The 19,606-nt window shown below is 38.7% G+C and overlaps 1 protein-coding gene across 6 annotated transcripts in view; it reads right to left on the minus strand.

Moving 5' to 3' along the window:
- Positions 1–19,606, minus strand: part of NT5C3A (5'-nucleotidase, cytosolic IIIA) — a 51,080-nt gene that overhangs the window by 14,492 nt on the left and 16,982 nt on the right. Inside the window, exons 1-3 of one of the 6 annotated variants that reach the window (XM_081102831.1) lie at positions 11,038–11,088; positions 6,885–6,939; positions 5,990–6,087 (exon numbers count right to left, since the gene is read on the minus strand). The exons of 1 other annotated variant lie outside the window; for it this stretch is intronic. Coding sequence is in view for 2 of the 5 variants with exons in the window: in XM_081102829.1 (XP_080958955.1) it covers positions 6,885–6,920 (36 nt within the window). In the remaining 3 variants the exon portion in view is untranslated. Of the gene's footprint in view, positions 1–5,989; positions 6,088–6,884; positions 6,940–11,037; positions 11,089–19,606 lie in introns of those variants that run through there. 4 more of the 6 variants (XM_081102829.1, XM_081102830.1, XM_081102828.1 and 1 more) reach the window with 4 other exon arrangements.

Here is a 19,606-nt window from a genome sequence, read left to right on the forward strand (position 1 = left end):
TCTCACATATTGGGCATTTTACTCAAATATTATTTTTAAATTTCAGGGAGAGGAAGGTAGAGGGAGAGAGAGAATCATTAATCGGCAGCTTCCTGGTTCATAGGTCGACGCTCAACCACTAAGCCATACCGGCTGGGCTTACTCAAATATTTTAGAACGGGCCTCAGAAATAGAACTTTAAGTAAATATGTATGAAATGTGTCAGAGATTGTCAGGATGTTAAGAAGCACACTGCAGGAGTATGTGTTTCATCATCCTTTTTGTTTCCTCCTCAGATCTCTTCTCCCATATTCTAGGACAAAAATATACCTGCTTGGTGGCACATAAAGTCACCATGCTTCACATTTGAAGGGCAAGCTACTGTGAATTGTCCAAAGACTTTGCAATTTTATTATGATACAATTTTATGGAAAATAAATAAGAGTCTAAACATTTCCATCATTTGTGAACAAAGAAAGCAGATTCCTGTTATAAGACCATAAGGAAAAGGCTGGGGAAGGAGCAAGACTTTCCTCACAAGAACCAGGGGACTTTGGTAGATTGGAGCCTGATCTGAATCAACACTAAAGATGACTAAGAAAACCTACAATACATTCGTTCTGGCTGATCTTTACAGTATTGTATTTGCACAGATAAAACCAAGAAAACTAAACATTTAGTCTACTTCCTGTTAGTCTACTTCCATATTCAAAAAGCAGTGATTTCTAAAGATGTTGATTTCAAAGATACACAGGTTTATTCAAAACTCTATAGCAATATTATTTGATACTAGAGGCCCGGTGCACGAATTCATGCACAGGTGGGGTCCCTCGGCCTGGCTGGCGATCGTGGCTGTCTCACCCAGTCCTGATAGGGGCCGATCAGGGCTGGCAGGCCCGTGGGAGGGACCACGGGAGTTGGCCGGCCAAGGGAGGTTGGCTGTGGGAGCGCACTGACCACCAGGCGGAAGCTCCTGCGTTGAGCGTCCGCCCCCCTGGTGGTCAGTGTGCATCATAGTGACCAGTCAACGAGTCGTTTGGTCAACTGGTTATAACGGTTGCTTAGGCTTTCATATATATAGATTATCTTACACGTATATTTACTGACATATAAATGAGTAGCTGCATGGTACACTCAGAAAATTATCCTAGTGATATTTACCTGAATTTTTCAAAAAATAGCCTACATTAAAAAATTAATTTAAATTACTTAAGATTGTCTGTCCAAAGCTTTTAGGGGATGTATTTTTCTTTGTTTTCTAATGTTAACATTTGGTACAAGCAAAAGACTTCATTACTACATTGGTATAAAGGAGTGAGTATTGCCCGGCCAGCGTGGCTCAGTGGTTGAGTAATGACCTATGAACCAGGAGGTCACAGTTCGATTCCTGGTCAGGGCCCATGCCCCAATAGGGGGTATGCAGGAGGCAGCCTATCAATGATTCTCTTTTATTGATGTTTCTATCTCTCTCTCTCCCTTCCTTTCTGAAATCAATAAAATATATGTGTTTTTTTAAAAGGAGTAGGCACTAAGATTTTTTATGTAACTACACAAAAGGTATAGATTGAAATACGCCTACTAAGACTGGCACATTTACTCACATACACAGATGATTCTATGATTTATGGGAGGATTATGCATTACTAAATTTTAGTGAGAACCATCTCCCCCTCCCTCCCACATACAGGATATCCAAAAAAAAAGTATATATACTTTAACAGCTGAGAGCTGCAGATCTTACTATATTTTGAAAAATGAAACATTTTAATAAATACTGCCTTTATAATATATATATATATATATATATATATATATATATATATATGTAATATATGTGTGTGTGTGTGTGTGTGTGTATATATATAAATTTTTGGGGGGAGACACCCTGTATTTGGCCTTTCTCCACATTAAGGTCATGTAGGCAAAATTCTTTCTTTCATTCATTCACCATATTGTTATTAAGTATAAGGCACTATGTTTTTTTTGTTGTTCTTTTATTTTGTTTTTTTCTTTTTATTTTCTTAAGGCACTATTTTAAACAGGTCTGTCAGCAATACAATGTTTAATAAGATATACTTCCTACACTTAAGATACATATTCTATAATATGGATTATAATAACGACTGCCTTGCCAAGACACCCAGATGAAATACAGTGGAACAGAGATTATTTATGCTGAGCTAGGCTTTTAAAGAGAAGCAGGATTTGGATATGCTGAGACGGGGGAGTAATCAAAGTACAGGGCCTAATGGGGGAGAAAGATAAATAGCTCTGTTTGTCTAAAACCTAAGTGACCATGGAAATTGTGTGTGAGTGCGCGCGTGCGTGTGCGTGTGCGTGTGTGTGTGTGTGTGTGTGTGTGTGTGTGAAGTCTGGAAGGAGAGATTTGGGGGCAGGCCATGAAAAGTTCAGGCTGACATCCTAAGGGGCTTTCAATTTATAAGTTGTATCAACATTTTTAGAAAAGCAAGCCCAAGGCAAAAAGTGTGTAAATTAATGTAATGATAATAAAAAACATGTAATTATACATCACCTTGATAGAAAAAATATATAAATATACATAATCTTTGGCTTCTTTTCCTTCCATAGTCTTTTTGTGGGCTGGCTACATACAAGTTACTTGCTTTAAAAAGAGACACATGTTTGCCCAACCGGCATGGCTCAGTGGTTGAGTGTCAACCTAAGAACCAGGAGGTCACAGTTCGATTCCTGGTCAGGGCACATGCCTGGGTTGCAGGCTCAATCCCCAGTGGGATTGGAAGCTGATCAATAATTCTCTCTCGCCGAAACCGGTTTGGCTCAGTGGATAGAGCGTCGGCCTGCGGACTGAAAGGTCCCAGGTTCGATTCCGGTCAAGGGCATGTACCTGGGTTGCCCGCACATCCCCAGTGGGGGATGTGCAGGAGGCGGCTGATCGATGTTTCTCTCTCATCGATGTTTCTGACTCTCTATCTCTCTCCCTTCCTCTCTGTAAAAAAATCAATAAAATATATTTTAAAAAAAATAATTCTCTCTCATCATGGATGTTTCTAGCTCTCTCCCTCCCTCTCCCTTCCTCTCTAAAATCAATAAAAAATATTTTTAAAAAAGAGTTTCACAGACAAAAAGGCTAAAAGAACTTATTACCACTGCAAGAAATGCTAAAGGGACTGCTGTAAGAAGAAGAAATAGAGAGAGAAGAACACAGGCTTAAAGACTAAGAATGGCAACAAATAAGCACCTATCAATATTAACCTAATGTGCCAACCAAAAGGCAGGGAGTAGCTGAATGGATAAGAAAACATGATCCAACTATATACTGTCTACAAGAAACTCATCTCAGAACAAAAGACTCACACAGAACGAAGGTGAAGGGGCGGAAAATTTCCAGGCAAATAGAAATGAAAAAAAACAACAAAAAACTGGGGTAGCAATACTCATACCTGACAAAATAGACTTCAAAATGAAGGCCATAATGCCTGGCTAGTGTGGCTCAGTGGTTGAGTGTTGATCTATGAACCAGGAGGTCAAAGTTTGATTTCTGGTCGGGGCACATGCCCAGGTTGTGGGCTTAATCCACAATAGGGGGTGTGCAGGAGGCAGCCAATCAATTATTCTCTCACATTATTGATGTGTCTATCTCTCTCTCCCTCTCCCTGCCTCTCTGAAAGCAATTTTTAAAAAAGTATTAAAAAAAAATGAAGGCCAGAATAAGAGACAATGAAGGCCACGTCATAATACTAAAGGGATCGATACAACAAGAGGATATAACTCTGGTAAACATATATGTACCCAATACAGGAGTATCCAAATATAGAAAACAAAAAACAAAAAAAACTTCTAGAGGATTTTAAAGGAGAGATGGACAGCAATACAATCATAGTAGGGGACTTAAACACTGACATCACTGGATAAATCTTCTAAACAAAAAAATCCACAAGAAAACATTGATCCTAAATGACAAATAAGCACCTATCAATAATAACCTAATGTGCCAATCAAAAGATCAGATGGAGCCGAAACCGGTTTGGCTCAGTGGATAGAGCGTCGGCCTGCGGACTGAAGGGTCCCGGGTTCGATTCCGGTCAAGGGCATGTACCTGGGTTGCGGGCATATCCCCAGTGGGGGATGTGCAGGAGGCAGCTGATCGATGTTTCTCTCTCATCGATGTTTCTGACTCTCTATCTCTCTCCCTTCCTCTCTGTAAAAAATCAATAAAATATATTAAAAAAAAAAAAAAAAAAAAAGATCAGATGGAATTAGATCAGATGGAATTAACTGACATTTACAGAACATTTCACCCCAAAACTAAAGAATATACATTCTTCTCCAAGTGCACATGGGACATTTTCAAAGACAGACCACATGTTAGGACACAAACTAAGTCTCTACAAGTTTAAGAAGACTGAAATCATATCAAGCATCTTCTCACATCACAATGGCATAAATTAGAAATCAACTACAATAAAAACACTCAGAAACATTCAAACATCGAGGCTAAAGAGTATGTTATTAAACTGGGTTACCAAAGAGATCAAGAAAGAAAGAAAAAACTTCCTGGAAACAAATGAAAATGAACACACAACAACCCAAAATCTCTGGGATACAGTGAAAGTCCTGAGAGGGAAGTTCATAGCACTACAGGCCTACGTCAAAAAAAAGAAAAACTTCTAAAAAACTATCTACCATAAACTTAAAGATATAGAAAGAGAATAACAAGAAAAGCCCAGAGTAAGTATAAGGAAGGAAATAATAAAGATCAGAGTGGAAATAAATGACATAGAGACTAAAAAAAACAAACACAAATCATCAACAAAACCAAGAGCTGGTTCTTTGAAAAGAATAACAAAATTGATGTACCTTTAGTCAGACTCAAGAAACAAAGAGATATTAACCCTTTATCAGCTGTATCATTGCCAAATATGTTCTCCCACACCGTGGGCTCCCTTTTTATTTTGTTGATATTTTATTTTGCCATGCAGAAGCTTTTATTTTGATGTAGTCTCATTTGTTCATTTTCTCCTTAGTTGCTTTTGCCCTAGGAGATGTATCTGTAAACATATTGCTACCAGAGATGTCTGAGATTTTGCTACCTATGGCTTCTTCTAGGATTTTTATGGTTTCACGACTTACATTTAAGTGTTTTATCCATTTTGAGTTTATTATAAGTATCTCATGATCTCACTCATATGTGGAATCTAATGAACAAAATTAACTGATGAATAAAATGGATCCCGAGACATAGAACCATGAACAGACTGATGAATTTCAGAGGGAAAGTGGCGGGGAGGGGACATTAACCATTATGCATATATGCATAGCCCATGGACACAGACAAGCGTAGGGAAGGCTTGGGAGGGGCGGGTGCGGGGAGGAGGGAATCAATGGGGAAAATGTAAACAAACAGAGCGGGCATCTGTAATACCTCAACAATAAAGATAATTTTTTAAAAAAATGCTACTTACATAGTTACAACACTCACTAACATAATGTAGGAGATTAACATTTAGAGTGCTTACTATGTGCTAGTAGGCACTTAACATACTTTTTCATCAAGTATAAGTAAGAACATTTCAGTTATAACATGAGTTATAGCTGAGGATCTAATGTAAAACATGGTGACTGTAGTTTATAACTATAAACTATGACATAGTTGAAATTTATATTTTTGTATAACTGAAATTTCCTGAAAGAGTAGAACTTCAATGTTCTCACCCAAAAAACCAAAAACAAAAAAACCCCCAGCAAAAAAAACAGTGACTATGTGAAAAGTAATGGATGTGTTAATGAGACAGAGGAATCCTTTCACAATGCATACATATGTCAAATCATCATAGTATACTTAAAATATCTTAAGATTTTATTTGTCAATTATACCTCAATAAAGATGAGGGAAAATATGAATAAGAACAACAAGAGTTTGGTGGTTTCATTCCTGTTTCTTAAAGCTGAGATTGAGGGCATCATAGCTCTCAAGGACTGAGGTCAGATTTGAAGCCAGTTCTGACTGCAAAGACTACATTTTTCCTACCTCAACCTAATGTCCGTAATGCAATGAACTTTATCATTGTCCAAGGAGTTTTTTGTTGCTGCTGTTAATCCTCACCAAGGATATTTTTCCATTGACTTCTAGAGAGAGTGGAAGGGAGAGGCAGAGACAGAGAGAGAGAAATATTGATGTGAGAGACACCTTGATTGGCTGCCTCCCGCACACGCCCCAAGGAAGGCTGGGGATCGAGCCTGCAACCGAGGTATGGCGCCCTTGACTGGAATCGAACCTGGGACCCTTTGGTCTGCAGTCCAATGTTCTATCCACTAAGCCAAACCAGCTAGGGCCAAGAAGGTTTTTTTGTTTTTTATATTTTTATTGATTTCAAAGAGGAAGGAAGAGGGAGACAGAGATAGAAGCATCAATGATGAGAGAGAATCATTGATTGGCTGCCTCCTGCATGCCCTACACTGGGGATTAAGCCCACAACCTGGGCATGTGCCCTGACCAGGAATTGAACTGTGACCTCCAGGTTCATAGGTCGATGCTCAACCACTGAGCCACGCTGGCCAGGCAAGAAGTTTGTTTTTTATGTAAAATCTTGCCATTTTTAACTCAGAGGCCTAAGATAAAATATCTCACACTGTATGATTTACATGTGTTGTTGAGCAAGGAAAATCTAGCACAAAAAGGAATGGGGGAACCATCTCATATGCCTAGAAACATTCAAATGCACATTGTATTTCAACCAAAAATATGTCAAAGGTAAGTTGGAATTCAATTCAACAAATAGTTGAGGTACTACTGTAAGTCAAACATTGTGAAGAAAGATCTGCGTCAAGTTACAGTCCCATAATGATGATCAGGGTAGAGGCAGGGGTAAAGGTGGCGAAGAGTCACCATTAATAAATGGAGCTGGAAATATTTAAATACCCACCATTTTCACATGTACAGCAGAATCTTGATTAGTCATATCTTGGTTATCCAATCTTCTGGAATTTCCCAGGTGAGGTCACAGTAAAAGAGAGAGAAAAAAGGTACACGTGACACACATACATTTCAGGTTCCTCCTGTATGTTAATGACACACTAAGACGGTACTTTTGGATTAGTTAAATACCAAGTTACTGAAGGCATCCTTTTTCTTTTTCTAAGGGCCTCTGTAAAGATTTCACTCTTTCTCCCAAAATTCGGGGTTAAAAGATTTATAGATACTCTTTTTTTCTTTTCTTTTTTAATTTCAGAGAAGAAGAGAGAGGGAGAGAGAGAACTATCAATGATGAGAGAGAATCACTGATCAGCCGACTCCTGCATGCCCCCCCCACGGGGGATGGAGCCTGAAACCCGGGCGTGTGCCCTTGACTGGAATCGAACCCAGGATCCTTGAGTCTGCAGGCTAACGCTCTATCCAATGAGCCAAACCACCTAGGGCCAGGGTTAAGAGTTCTATACGGACAATTTGCAGCCCTCCTACAAGAACTTCTATGGTGTTAAGAAGATTTGAACAGAGTTAAAGTGAAGTAGATATTTGTAAGAAAATGCTTTACTACATGAACATTTTATCAATATTTTCTCTAAATGTGAGGTTGAAATTTGTGGGAAAATGCTTTACTATTATTAAACCAATGAAGGAATATAGAAAAAGAATGTAAGGAGAAACATTATACAGAGTCAGATAAAAAGTCAGACTTTTCCTTAAACTCTGGTAATAGAAGTTGGACATTAGATCTGTGTTCTTGATAATTAGAATGTGTGGTAGCAGATCTATAAAAATTCTTTAAAATCTGAAACCTATCCCTCTCCCCCTTCCATTTTAACTGCATATAACTGGGGAATGTCTCATAAAAAAGTATTTTCCTTCCTTTCTCAGAAAGGCTATTAGTAAATTGATCGTATAATTGATGGCATCTTGGAGTTGAGTAAAAAGTATTTTCAAGTAGTAAGATACCTCTAATTTTTCACATGTGAAAAAATAATGTAGTATCCATCTGCATAGACATACACTCTATAGAACTCATAAAACATTGGATCAGCACCCCAAAAGTTAACTACAATGGTAGTTTGGGAGTTAGTATTCTTTCTTATTTTTTTGAGGGGGGAGGGTCAGTAGTCTTTAAACGATGGTAGGCATAGTTAAACACAGAGTCAAATTTAAGTAACCTTTGGCCGATCTTCCTTCCGTCAGTCATCTAGCTTAAACAAAGATGTCCGAGAAGCTGCCTACAAGTCTGTTTCTTTATAAAACCAACGCGTATACTATTAGGTGCCGTGGTTATTCTTTGGCGTTTAATATCTGAAAAGGAGTTTAAACTTCTAGAAGGCACTATTTAAATAAAACCATTTTATTAGCTTGAAAAAGAGGGAGGAGAATGTGGAAAAGTCCAATAGAGTTTACAAAAACACCACATACTCCGTGAAACACTGGAAAAGTCCAAAGAAAACAATTCAAACAGAGCAGGATACATTTTAATATCTGGGAATCTAAGCTCCCTTTGTTACACATGGCCAAGCAGCCCGATTTCTCTCCTCCCCCAGCCCCCAAGAATGGCTCTTTCTAGAGCATTCAGGCTTCGTAAAAAAAAAAAAAAAAAAAAAAAAGCAGTGTTAATAAGTGAAAGAGTAGTTGTCTTTCTCACGGTCTCTTCAAATTTTATTTAACAAAACACACAAAAACAAAGAATAATCAGAAAGTTGCAATTGCTAAATTTCCCATTTCAGTAGGACATTATTATTGATAATTAGGATATTACTTTTGATAATTTGAATACTATGCAAATTTCAACTGCAGAGCTTTCATTCTTCCTAATCCTCACTGGCAATCTGACCAAAGTTTATCCTTGCTCAAAAATAATCTCACACAACGTGCTACTGCGGTCCGAACGCAAACATCAGCCCGAGGTCACGATCATTATAAACCTGTAAAGACTAAGGCATAAATGTCAGCGTTCTGGCACAATTCTAAAGAAGATGTAGAAAATGAGGGCAGGGTATTTTTAAACCAATAGGCTTGTAAACCTATACTTGGTATATAAAGTTCTGGCTTCCTTTGCCAGCAGTCACCTGTCGCAGATGCTGCAGAAGAAGAGTTGTTGGAAAAAACACATCGAGTGGGGAAGACATGTTCAAAAATAGAAAATACCAGCCTTGAACTCTGAACTCCCTTCAAAGGAAGTCTCAACGTTTTAAGCCTCTGGAATCTTTACATGTGGGCTGGCTGATGGGGAGCCTGGGAAAGAATGGCCTCTGGGCTTTCTGTGGGAGGTTCGGGTCTCCGGTGTCTCCGCTATCACCGCGTTCGTTACAAGGAATATGTAGGGCAAGGCTAACGGCTACAGCAAGAGGTGAGACCCGCACTTGAGGAGCACAAACTTGGTAACCAGGAGTGTCTGCTATCGTGGCCTCTCATTCTGAGATGATCAACTTTACCTTGAAAATACATTGACAAATCAATGACTGAAAAGTTCTGTCTACATGAAAAATAGCTCCTGGCCTTTATACAAGTATTTGAATGAAAGTGGAATACTTCTAAAGGCCCTGGAGATTCAGTCTTATGGGAAAATGAAAAAGAGTAAATTCCTGCATATAATTGGCTCAAAAAGTTACGATTCTGCTTTAATTTTGATACTTGAAGAATCATTTAGCTACACAGCGATAAGATAATGACATCCTGAATGGCAAACTGTATACTACTTACATAGGAACGGCACGAATGACTATAGATTGGACAGGGCTACACAATCCATGTGACTGCCCTTTCCAACAACCTGCATTACTTGTTCTAAGCTTGAGCTTTTAATAACAGCACTTCCTTAGGTACTTAGCACATGGGAAAAAATAAAACTGTAAGTTCATGACTTCCATAGCATTATAAATCAGTTTATTGAGGCATTTAAAGAATTCTCCCTAATTAAATTTTCAAGGCAGCAGAAAAAAAAATTATATAAACTGGAAAGTGAAACTTTCTCCATACAGATATAAAACAGAAGTGAAACTTAATATCCATGGGTGGAAGAAGAGAAGGAGGTAGAAGGAAAGAGAAAAAAAAAATCAAAGTTTTCAAAGGCTAGTTATTTAAAAATTGGCAATTTATACCAATCTTCTTAAACAGGAAAACTTGACTTCCCGGTCAGAATTTAGTGGATACTTATGAAAATACATAATATCAGAGTTTAGAATTTATTCACCCATCCTCCCCACCAACACTGCCCTAATATCTAATAGCATTTTTTCAAGAGGAATTAAACCAAGGCATATAGAAATTAAGTAATTTGTACTGATTACCCTTAAGGCACTCTGAGTTCTTCTGTCCTTGAATTTGTCCTAGAACCACAGCATAGGTGGGAAGCAATATCCAGAGATGCTTGGATATAAGCTGCCAATAAAAACCAAGTCATCTGCTTGGTCTGCTGTACTATCTAATTTTCCTGATTAAAAAAACAAACTACAAAAAATAAGGTAAAATGTTTACATTGGACTTTTTTTTACAACAAAAAATCCAACCTCTTTACATAATGCTCTCCCTTTTATGGTAATATTTATGTTTGAATCTGAATTGACAACATACACTTTGTTATAAGCCTTAAAGGGAGTAATCCAGATTTTATCAATTCATGAAACATACCAGTATAATCCTATTCCATGATATCCTAGATAAAGCTCAGCGGCACAAAATAAAAATTAATTATCTTTATTACTAGCTATAATCAATAGTTCCCAATCTTAGTCACACAAAGCATGGAACTACCAGAAAAATCAAGTGACACAGTGTGAACAACAAAATCGGACCTTATCATGTTTTTCCTCCCCTTAAAAAAAAAAAGAGATTTCTGAAGGTCCCTTGCTTTTTCTTAACATCTACATGTCTAACAAGAACCTCTTAAAATTAGATCCTATACATTTCTGAGCTCTAAGACACTGCAAAGTTTTACATATACAGATCTTTGCAAATTACAGTTTTGCACTATCCTGGATCATTCTATTTTGTTTCTTTAATTCATGTTTTTAAATGCCTAAAATTTCAATCAGACACTAAACCAACTGAGAGTGAGATCAAGTTCAACAACAGTATCTACAAGAGCAGTACACACTTACCCCGAAGGTAACCGGACCAGATACACCAGGGAAAGAAAATTCTTCCTGTCTGAGCAGCCCTAATATAGCACAAGGTGCAACGGAGGGGGGCGGGCCCAAACGCCCAGGCTGAGCTCTATGCAAAAACAGGCCTGTGACTCATTACTCCACAGCGCGTTGTTATGCTCTGGTGACAGACAGGCTGGCTAGCTCTGAGCTGGCCATCAGCCTACAGGACACGGGGACTGAAATAATATGTCAGTTCAGAGATGGTAAATGGGACTATCAGGGCTCAACTTGCTGTGCAGAGAGAAAAGAGGAACTGCAATATTAGCACAAATACTTCCTTCCTCGTGGTGGTTTTTATCTGGGGGGTTGTCAGCGTACTTGGGGCATGCGAGTTTTTCTGTGTGTATTGCATTTCATCACACGTTAAAAACAGGTCAGGCCGTGGTGGGCAGGGCCGGGGAAGGGGTGATGGGCGTGCTCAGTGGGTACCGTTTCCACTTGGAGGGTGGAAGGACTTGCAGAGGTGGACGGTGCTGTGGTTGCACAACAATGCAAACTCCTTAAAGCCACCGCGTTACAACCAGTGAAAACGGCAGACGTTTGTTATGTATGTTTTACCGTTTTTAAAAGATGAGCTCATGTAAGACACACAGAAAAAAGCCATGGTGCAGGTACGTATGGTCAAAAGAACATGAATAGTCTACTGCAGGGCAGTGGGATGTAAAGGGATTGCTTATGGTTTTCTTCACATTTTCCTATGTTATTTGAAAATGTGAACAAGACCGTGCATAGATTTGCTAAAAAAATAAAATAAAAAACCTGGACACAAATAGTGAAAACTAATCTTTATGGTTAAATTTTTTTTTTTTATAAAGTTCCTTTCCTGTTGTGAAGGAAACATTTTTAAAGTTTTATTAAATCTTTAACTTTTAAAGAGAAGCGGGCTTGCTCTCAGCCTGAGCAGGGGACTGCTGTGTGCGAGCGCCATGTGTTGGGGCCTGATTATTACGCCCGGACTCCGCGCGGCTTTATCAGGAGGGACAGGGCTACGCTACGCAGCTGTAAATACATGTTTACATCAGCCTTCTGGTCATGCTCAAGAGAAATCAAACCCACGCAACATTTCTGTAATCAAACTTCGTGAAGTTAGCATTCTCTGTTAAAAACACCCTCCTACCCCCACCCCCCGGCGTGGCTCAGTGGTTGAGCGTCCACCTATGAAGCAGGACATCACAGTTCGATTCCTGGTCAGGGCACATGCCAGGGTTGCTGGCTCAATCCCCAGTGTGGGGCCTGCAGGAGGCAGTGGATCAATGATTCTCTCTCATCATTGATCTCTCTCTCTCTCTCTCTCTCTCTCTCTCTCTTCCTCCCTGAAATCAACAAAAATATATTTTTTAAAAACCCTAAAAATTTAACAACTGCTTTTTAAAAAGGCCACTAACAAACTATCCAAACTTGGTCTCTGCCAAATGTTAAAAACTTATTTTACTAAGGGGAGACGATTCACAAAGAAGAAACCTCTTACACTCTAGTAATGGGGGTTCAAGGGCAATGAGGTGATTCATTTTGAAAATACTTCTGAATGAATGGGTAAATATGGTTACTTAACTCTTCCCATACACTAACATAATTAACAATGATAAGAATTTTGAAGCTATCACTTTGAAAGATGACAAGATAAATCAACTTTAACAACAAAGAATGCTGGTGTTAGAGTTCCATCAGCATTTAGAAACACCATGAAAAGCTTTCAACATATGCATTCTCTGACACACCAGTTTTGTGTCCTACGGAAATAAGGCAGAGTACACAAATACCTCGTTGCAAAGATGTACATTGCAGAGTTGTTTTATAAAACTTCGAAACTTAACCAACCTCAATGACTGCCCTGGCCGGTGTGGCTCAGTTGGTCCAGTGTCATCTGGAGCACCGAAAGGTCAAGGGTTTGATTCCCAATCAAGGGCCCACACCAAAGGTGCGGGTTTATGGAAGGCAGCCAATGGATGTTTCTTTCTCACAGCATTGTTCTCTCTTCTCTCTCTCCCTGCCCCTAAGATCAATAAAAACATATTTTTTTAAAAAAAAACACACCTAAATGACCAATATCTAAATGTTCATTAATACAGGAGGGCTGAATAAATTGTGGTATACCCATAAAATGTAAAGTGATACAATTGTTAAAAATAATTGTTATAGATAAAATGTATTGTACATTTATGATGTGCCAGATACTTCTTAAGCACCTGACATTCCTCATCTCATCTAACACTCATAACCCTAGAAGGATGGGCTATTATTATCCTCATTTTACAGGTGACTAAAGGAAGGCTTGCAGCTGGCAAGTGGCAGAACTGGATTCAAACTCAGGTCACTCTGACTTCAGATCCTGTGCCTGTAAACCACTGGACAGCACTGCTCTGTGAGGGCAGCAGTTACAGATGTGCTGAGGTGTGCCTGATCTACTACTAATCAAAATCACGCCACAAGGATCTACAGCAAGAGTCCAATTTGGGGGATAAATCTTTATATGAGCTTAGGAAGTCTAAAACAGAACACAAGACAATGATGGGATCAAGAGGCCATTTTTATGTTCTGAACTTTATAGAATAAACGAGTTTCTTGGAAAATAAAAAATGTTGCAGTAGTAGCACCAATCACGCCCATAATCAAAAAAAGGAAGTTAAAACACACACACACACACACACACACACACACACACACACACACCCTTCAGAACCAGCCAATGTCATATGGATAGACTATTTAAAACAATGTTTCTAAAATAGGGACAGAAACAAGGAATTCAGCCAGTTTACTCTGAAATAAAACAAAGACAGACAAGAAAGATGACTACTATCTTATCAGGAGGGCCATTGTGGTCCCTAAGGGTAGACGATGGTTCTGGCTTTGCTGGGGTTCCACCTGCTAGTCAAAGGAGAGTGAGAAGAGTGGGTGTGTGAGCTGCCTCCTGCCTGCTGCCTTCTAGTTCCACCCCGTAAGTGTACATGCAGCGGGGTGCAACGGTATGTCTGGCGGACTGTCCCCCGGGGGGGACCAACATTCTTCTAGCACTTTCTTTCCCTGGGTGTCAGAGTCCCAGAAGCACGCACCCTCTCATTTATTTTAATGAGCATAGCCTTAAGAGAAAGCTAATAATTCCCCCTTTTTGATAGATAAGGAATCTAAGGTTTGGAGAGGTGTTAAGTCACTCATTACTTATGTAACTTATGTTTAACAAAAGAGCTGTAACACTTTTATTTCCCACATGATATGCTGTTTCTAGGCAATAATAGACACGTAACAATTACACGAGAGGGCTGGCTATGTTTACAAATAAGAATGTTTGGATACCTTAACCAATAAAGAAATTTTAAAAAAAGGAAAAAAAAAGAAACTAGAAACACAGAAAAGTACAACCTATTCAAAGGCCTACAATGAGGTGACAAGAACTGAATGAAACAGGTGGCAATGGGGGAAAATTTGATGGCATAACAATAAATACTTTTTGTGTGTCAAAAAAAAAAAAAAAGAATGTTTGGAAATGGTGCCACAGAAAAGGATAGAGGCAAAACACTGAACAAAAGAAAATGAACTTTGCTTCAAACAGCTGTAGGTACTTTTTTATTTTTTTTAGAAGGGATATAAAGAAAGGACCCGGAGGGAAGCAGAGTGGACTTTCATCTCTGGGCCCGTTGCCTTGGAGTTTCTTTACTCATTGTCATAAAAGCCGGAACCACTCTGTACCCCTCCTAACGCAAACTCTAACCTAAACTTGACATGCCAAGGGACTTCTACACGACTCAAAGGTTCGGAAGATTTTTCTCCCCTCGTGACACTGAAACTGCTTTCATCAATGGAGAAAGGGCTCCCCATCTGTACTTCTGAGAGACCAGTTACCTTTTAGAGACTGACAGCTACTCAGTCAACTTAAAAACCTACAGGCAATCACTTCGGATTTTGCCAGCAAAACCTTTCTCTAGTTTTTGAAAATATGAAAAAAAACAAAAGAGCCCAGAGAAAATCAAATCTATCAATTTAAACCTTAATTACTTATTCACTGCTTGATTCATTTTGCCTTTAATCTTGGGATAGGGAAGTAAATGGCATAAAGTTATTACACTAATTAAGTTATATGTGAAAGAAATCATTTCCTAACCCCACGTAAAACCTGTATTATTTCTCAATAATTCAATCTAAGATTCAACTAGTAATTCAGTTTACCACAATCCAATTATCATTCGACCATCCAATGTATTTTTTTTATTGTTTAAGGTATTACAAATAGTAGTACCTATGTCTCCTTTTTCCCCATTGACCTCCCCCCGGCCTCCCCTACCCCCCTGGCACATGCCCTCATCCCCCCCCCCCCCACCAGTGTCTGTGTCCATTGGTTACCCTTATATGCATGTATACAAGTCCTTCGGTTGATCTCTTACCCTCTCCCAACCCTGCCCTGCCTTCCTGCTGTGGTTTGACTGTCTGTTCGATGCTTCTTTGTCTCTGGATCTATTTCTGTTCATCAGCTTATGATGTTCATTACATCCAATGTATTTTTAAACTTCAATATGAACTTGACTGACACCCTAGGAAGTTATTCCAAACAAAACAATAAAGCCATATAAGGAAGACAATTCAGTAGGAGGTGAGATCAATACTCTATATAAACTTTTACAAAAGTTGTTCCTGCTAATTGCTGCATGATGTCAATAGGAAGATGTTTGGTTTTTTTAAATATGCAAAACACCAGTCTAAAAAAGAAAAACAAAACCACAAAACAACAACAACAAAAAAACACCGGTCTAGGTATCAGACTTTTCCTAGAACTCTTCTGAGGAGACCAGTCAACTACCTTCAACACGGTGACTCTTCAAAACAAAATTAAAACAAGCTGCTCTAGATGCTTATCTGAATGTGGTTTAAAATGTTTAAGGAGCAAAAACAAAGATGAGACAATAAAATATTACATTTTAGGAAAATAGACAACAAAGAAGATTTTCTCATAAGTTTTTCTCATGGAAAATCACTCCCAAAACGTCTTCTGTCTGGGTGACTGCTGCTGACCTTGACTGCTGCATTTGTGAGTCGACGCACATGGACAAACTGAGGGAACCTACGGTTCTAACCCCAATGCGTTTCTTAAAAACTCCATGCGGAAATCTAAGATGGACTAATTTAATTTTCAGAAACTCAAATAAAATTCTTTTTTTTTCAAATAAAGTTCTTGAAGGTAGTCTATGTAATTTTTATTTTCTTTTTAAAAGTAATAAATTCTGGAATCTAAACTCCAGAAGTAAATGACATTGTGGCAACAGGAAGGTCAAGAAAACTGGATGTAAGACAGTATCATCAATGCAGGGAGTCTTTCTTAGCTCTCCTTTCCTCAAAAGCACTGTGTTCTTAGTACTGAAATCGTTTCCATTTTATATCTGAATCTTTGTGCCTGGAATGGAACAAGATGAAAAAATTTGTTTAATTTTGGACTCTTTCCACATCACACAGTTGGTATTCTGTCTGTTGAAAAGAAATAGTATTGTTTAGGATTGCTATTTTGATATGGGTTATATTAAAAATGGCAAAAGGTTATTCTACTTAAGCCTTTTTTTTCAGTATTAGTATGGTATATCCAATACATTTAAATGTAGAGTACAAGACTTAACTTACTACCCACTTTTTGCTAGATAAACTCATTTAAAAAATAATAAGGTAAGCCATGGCCAGTGTTGCTCAGTGGATAGAGCGCTGGCTTGCACACCCAAGGGTCCTGAGTTCAGTTCCCCGTCAAGGGCATGTAACTGGGTTGCAGGTTCTACCCCGGCTCCATTCTGTGCACATGCGAAAGGCAATCAGATGTGTGTGTGTGTGTGTGTGTGTGTGTGTCTCCCCCTTCCCTTCCACTCTCTCTAAAATCAATGGAAAATGGAAAAAATATCCTCCGGTGAATATAAACTAATGATGCTGCTGCTGCTACTGATGATGTAAGAAAATATGGCAAAGAATTATATGGAAGAGCAGTGGGTGATAACTTAAGTTTTAAAAATCATAAGGTTTTGAAAATGCTCATAGGTTTAAAAAGAACCTAAAGAATATACTTTTTTATATCAAATATATTCTAAGAATCAACAAGCATTACAGAGGAAGGATAGGGTCACACGTGATTGCATTTTCTTCGTATTCTTTGGTGTTTTCTGTAATGATTATATCACACACCCAGAAGAAAATGAAGATTATTTTTTAAATTAAAATTGCATGTTCCGCTGTGGCTGGTGTGGCTCAGTTGGCTGTGCACTGTCCCATGCATGGAAGGATCCCAGTTCAATTCTTGGTCAGGGCACATACCTAGGTTGCGGTTCGGTCCTGGATGGGCCGCATATGTGGGTGGCAACCACAATGTTTCTCTCACACATTGATGTTTCTGTCTCCCTCCCTCTCTAAAATCAATTTTTAGCTCTAGCTAGTTTGGCTCAGTGGATAGAACGTCAGCCTGCGGTCTGAAGGGTCTGGGGTTCGATTCCAGCCAAGGGCACATGCCCCAGTTGTGGGCTGGATCCCAGTAGGGGGCATGCAGGAGGCAGCCAATCAATGATTCACTCTCATCATGGATGTTTCTATCTCTCCCTCTCCCTTCCTCTCTGACATCAATAAAAATTTATTTTAAAAAATAAAATCAACTTTTAAAAGAAACTTACATATCTCAAAATATAAGAAAGTGAACATATATAATGCTACTGCATCTTTGAAAGAAATGAACATGGCATATGTTAAGTCATGCTTATGACCATAAAACAAAAATTATCTACAAAATCATACCTGCCTTTTTTTTTCTGTAGTTGCCTTTCTCATTCTATATCTGGGAGGGTAAACCAATGAGTAACTTACACAAACCATTCAAACAACATGCTATATTCCCCTCCCATCTGGCTACAGAATGAAGTCACGATGTGTAAACAAGGAGCCAAGTGCACAACATTCCGAAGACACACTGTCAAGGCTTGAAAAGGAGGGTCACGTTCAGATTGCTCAAAAATGGGAGTGCAAACGGAAAACCCCCGGAAAGCGCGTTTCTGCCATGCTCTTGTGGTTACAGTCATCTTATAAAGAGCCTTTGCAAATCACACTGAGAACTCCTACGATTCAGGAAAGAAGAAAATAAATGGCCAAGTCTTTTTAAAAGCTCAACTTCAAAAGTAACTGAAATCTTAGAAGTAACGATCAGTTGGAAAGAGGAGGAAAAAGTGATGCCTATTCCCAGGAAAACAGGGAGCTAGGCACTCGAACACAGGCTGGTGGCAATGTAAATGGGACTGCCTTCCCTCAGCGTAACCTGGCGGCACATTCCTTAGATGTGCACACACTCCTGACCCGGTAATTCCAGGCCAACAGCCACAGGCACGCACAGCTGCTGTAAGACTATTCATGGATCCAGCATGTCTCATAATGAAAACCATGTTGCACAATGAAGACACTTGCTAAATAAGTTGTGATAAAAAGTAAAAAAACAAACAAAAACAAAATAAGTTGTGATATCCATATATGGTACAATAACCTAAGGTAACATAATAGTTATTAAAATAAGTATAAATCTATTACTAAGAAACAAATTGTAAGTGAATAATCTTGTTAAAAACAATGTTAGAATATGATCTCCTTTTGGGGAAAATAATACTTAATATTTATATATGTAGAAAAGAAAATAAGTACAAATATTAAAATGTTTTTTTTCTTTCATTTTGTTTGTTTTTTTTAAGGTGGTAAAATTGCAGACAGCCTCTTTTTCCTTATCTAGATTTATTTATTTTTATATCAGAAATAAAAAGAGAATCAAAGGGGAGATGGAGCTTAATATACATAAATAAAACAGGCAAATTCCTTACAAAAAGCTGGATCTTAATTCAGGTACTCATGAGCCCTTAATTATATTTATTTATTTATTTATTTATGTAGTTAGTTAGTTTTTTTTGTTTGTTTGTTTTTTGTTAGTTAGTTAGTTTTTGAGTCCTTAATTATTAAAACTTCCCTAAAGCTGAGTCACAGGATTGGAAATCCACGCGTGTGGACCCGTGAGTAACTTTTTGGAAATCTACAGTGAAGCACATGATCTGTTTTTGTTGTCAGTGTATTAGAGGGGATGCACAAAAGACAAAAGAGAGTCAAGTATTTCATTAGCTGGGAAAGACAAAGTGTTTAAAGAGCGCAACACAAAAACACTTCACTGGAGAAGGGATTCGGATTCTCATCCCTGCGGGGAGGTCTGCTTCACCAACCAGCTTCAGAGGGCGAGAGTCGGGCACTGCGGTGCCCGGCCAGTTCCGAGGGACATTCATAGAAGAGCACAACACCGGCCAGCTGGGCTGTGTAGTTGGCCCAAAATTCTACTTCCTGGTTCCTGGTTCCTGGATAATAGGCCAAATTAAAATGGGAACCCACTTCTAATCGTTTTCTAGTCCTAATCCCACTGTGGCCCAGTTTCTTCTTAAGATAACCTAGTGGCTTTCTAGTTTCTAACACTTCATTATTCCATAATGCTGAGGTTCTCTGACTGTCCCTGTCTCCCTCCTCCCGAATCAATCAGGGTCTCATT

Source organism: Myotis nattereri, assembly GCF_964212035.1.
Source record: "Myotis nattereri genome assembly, chromosome: 11".
Taxonomy (NCBI): domain Eukaryota; kingdom Metazoa; phylum Chordata; class Mammalia; order Chiroptera; family Vespertilionidae; genus Myotis; species Myotis nattereri.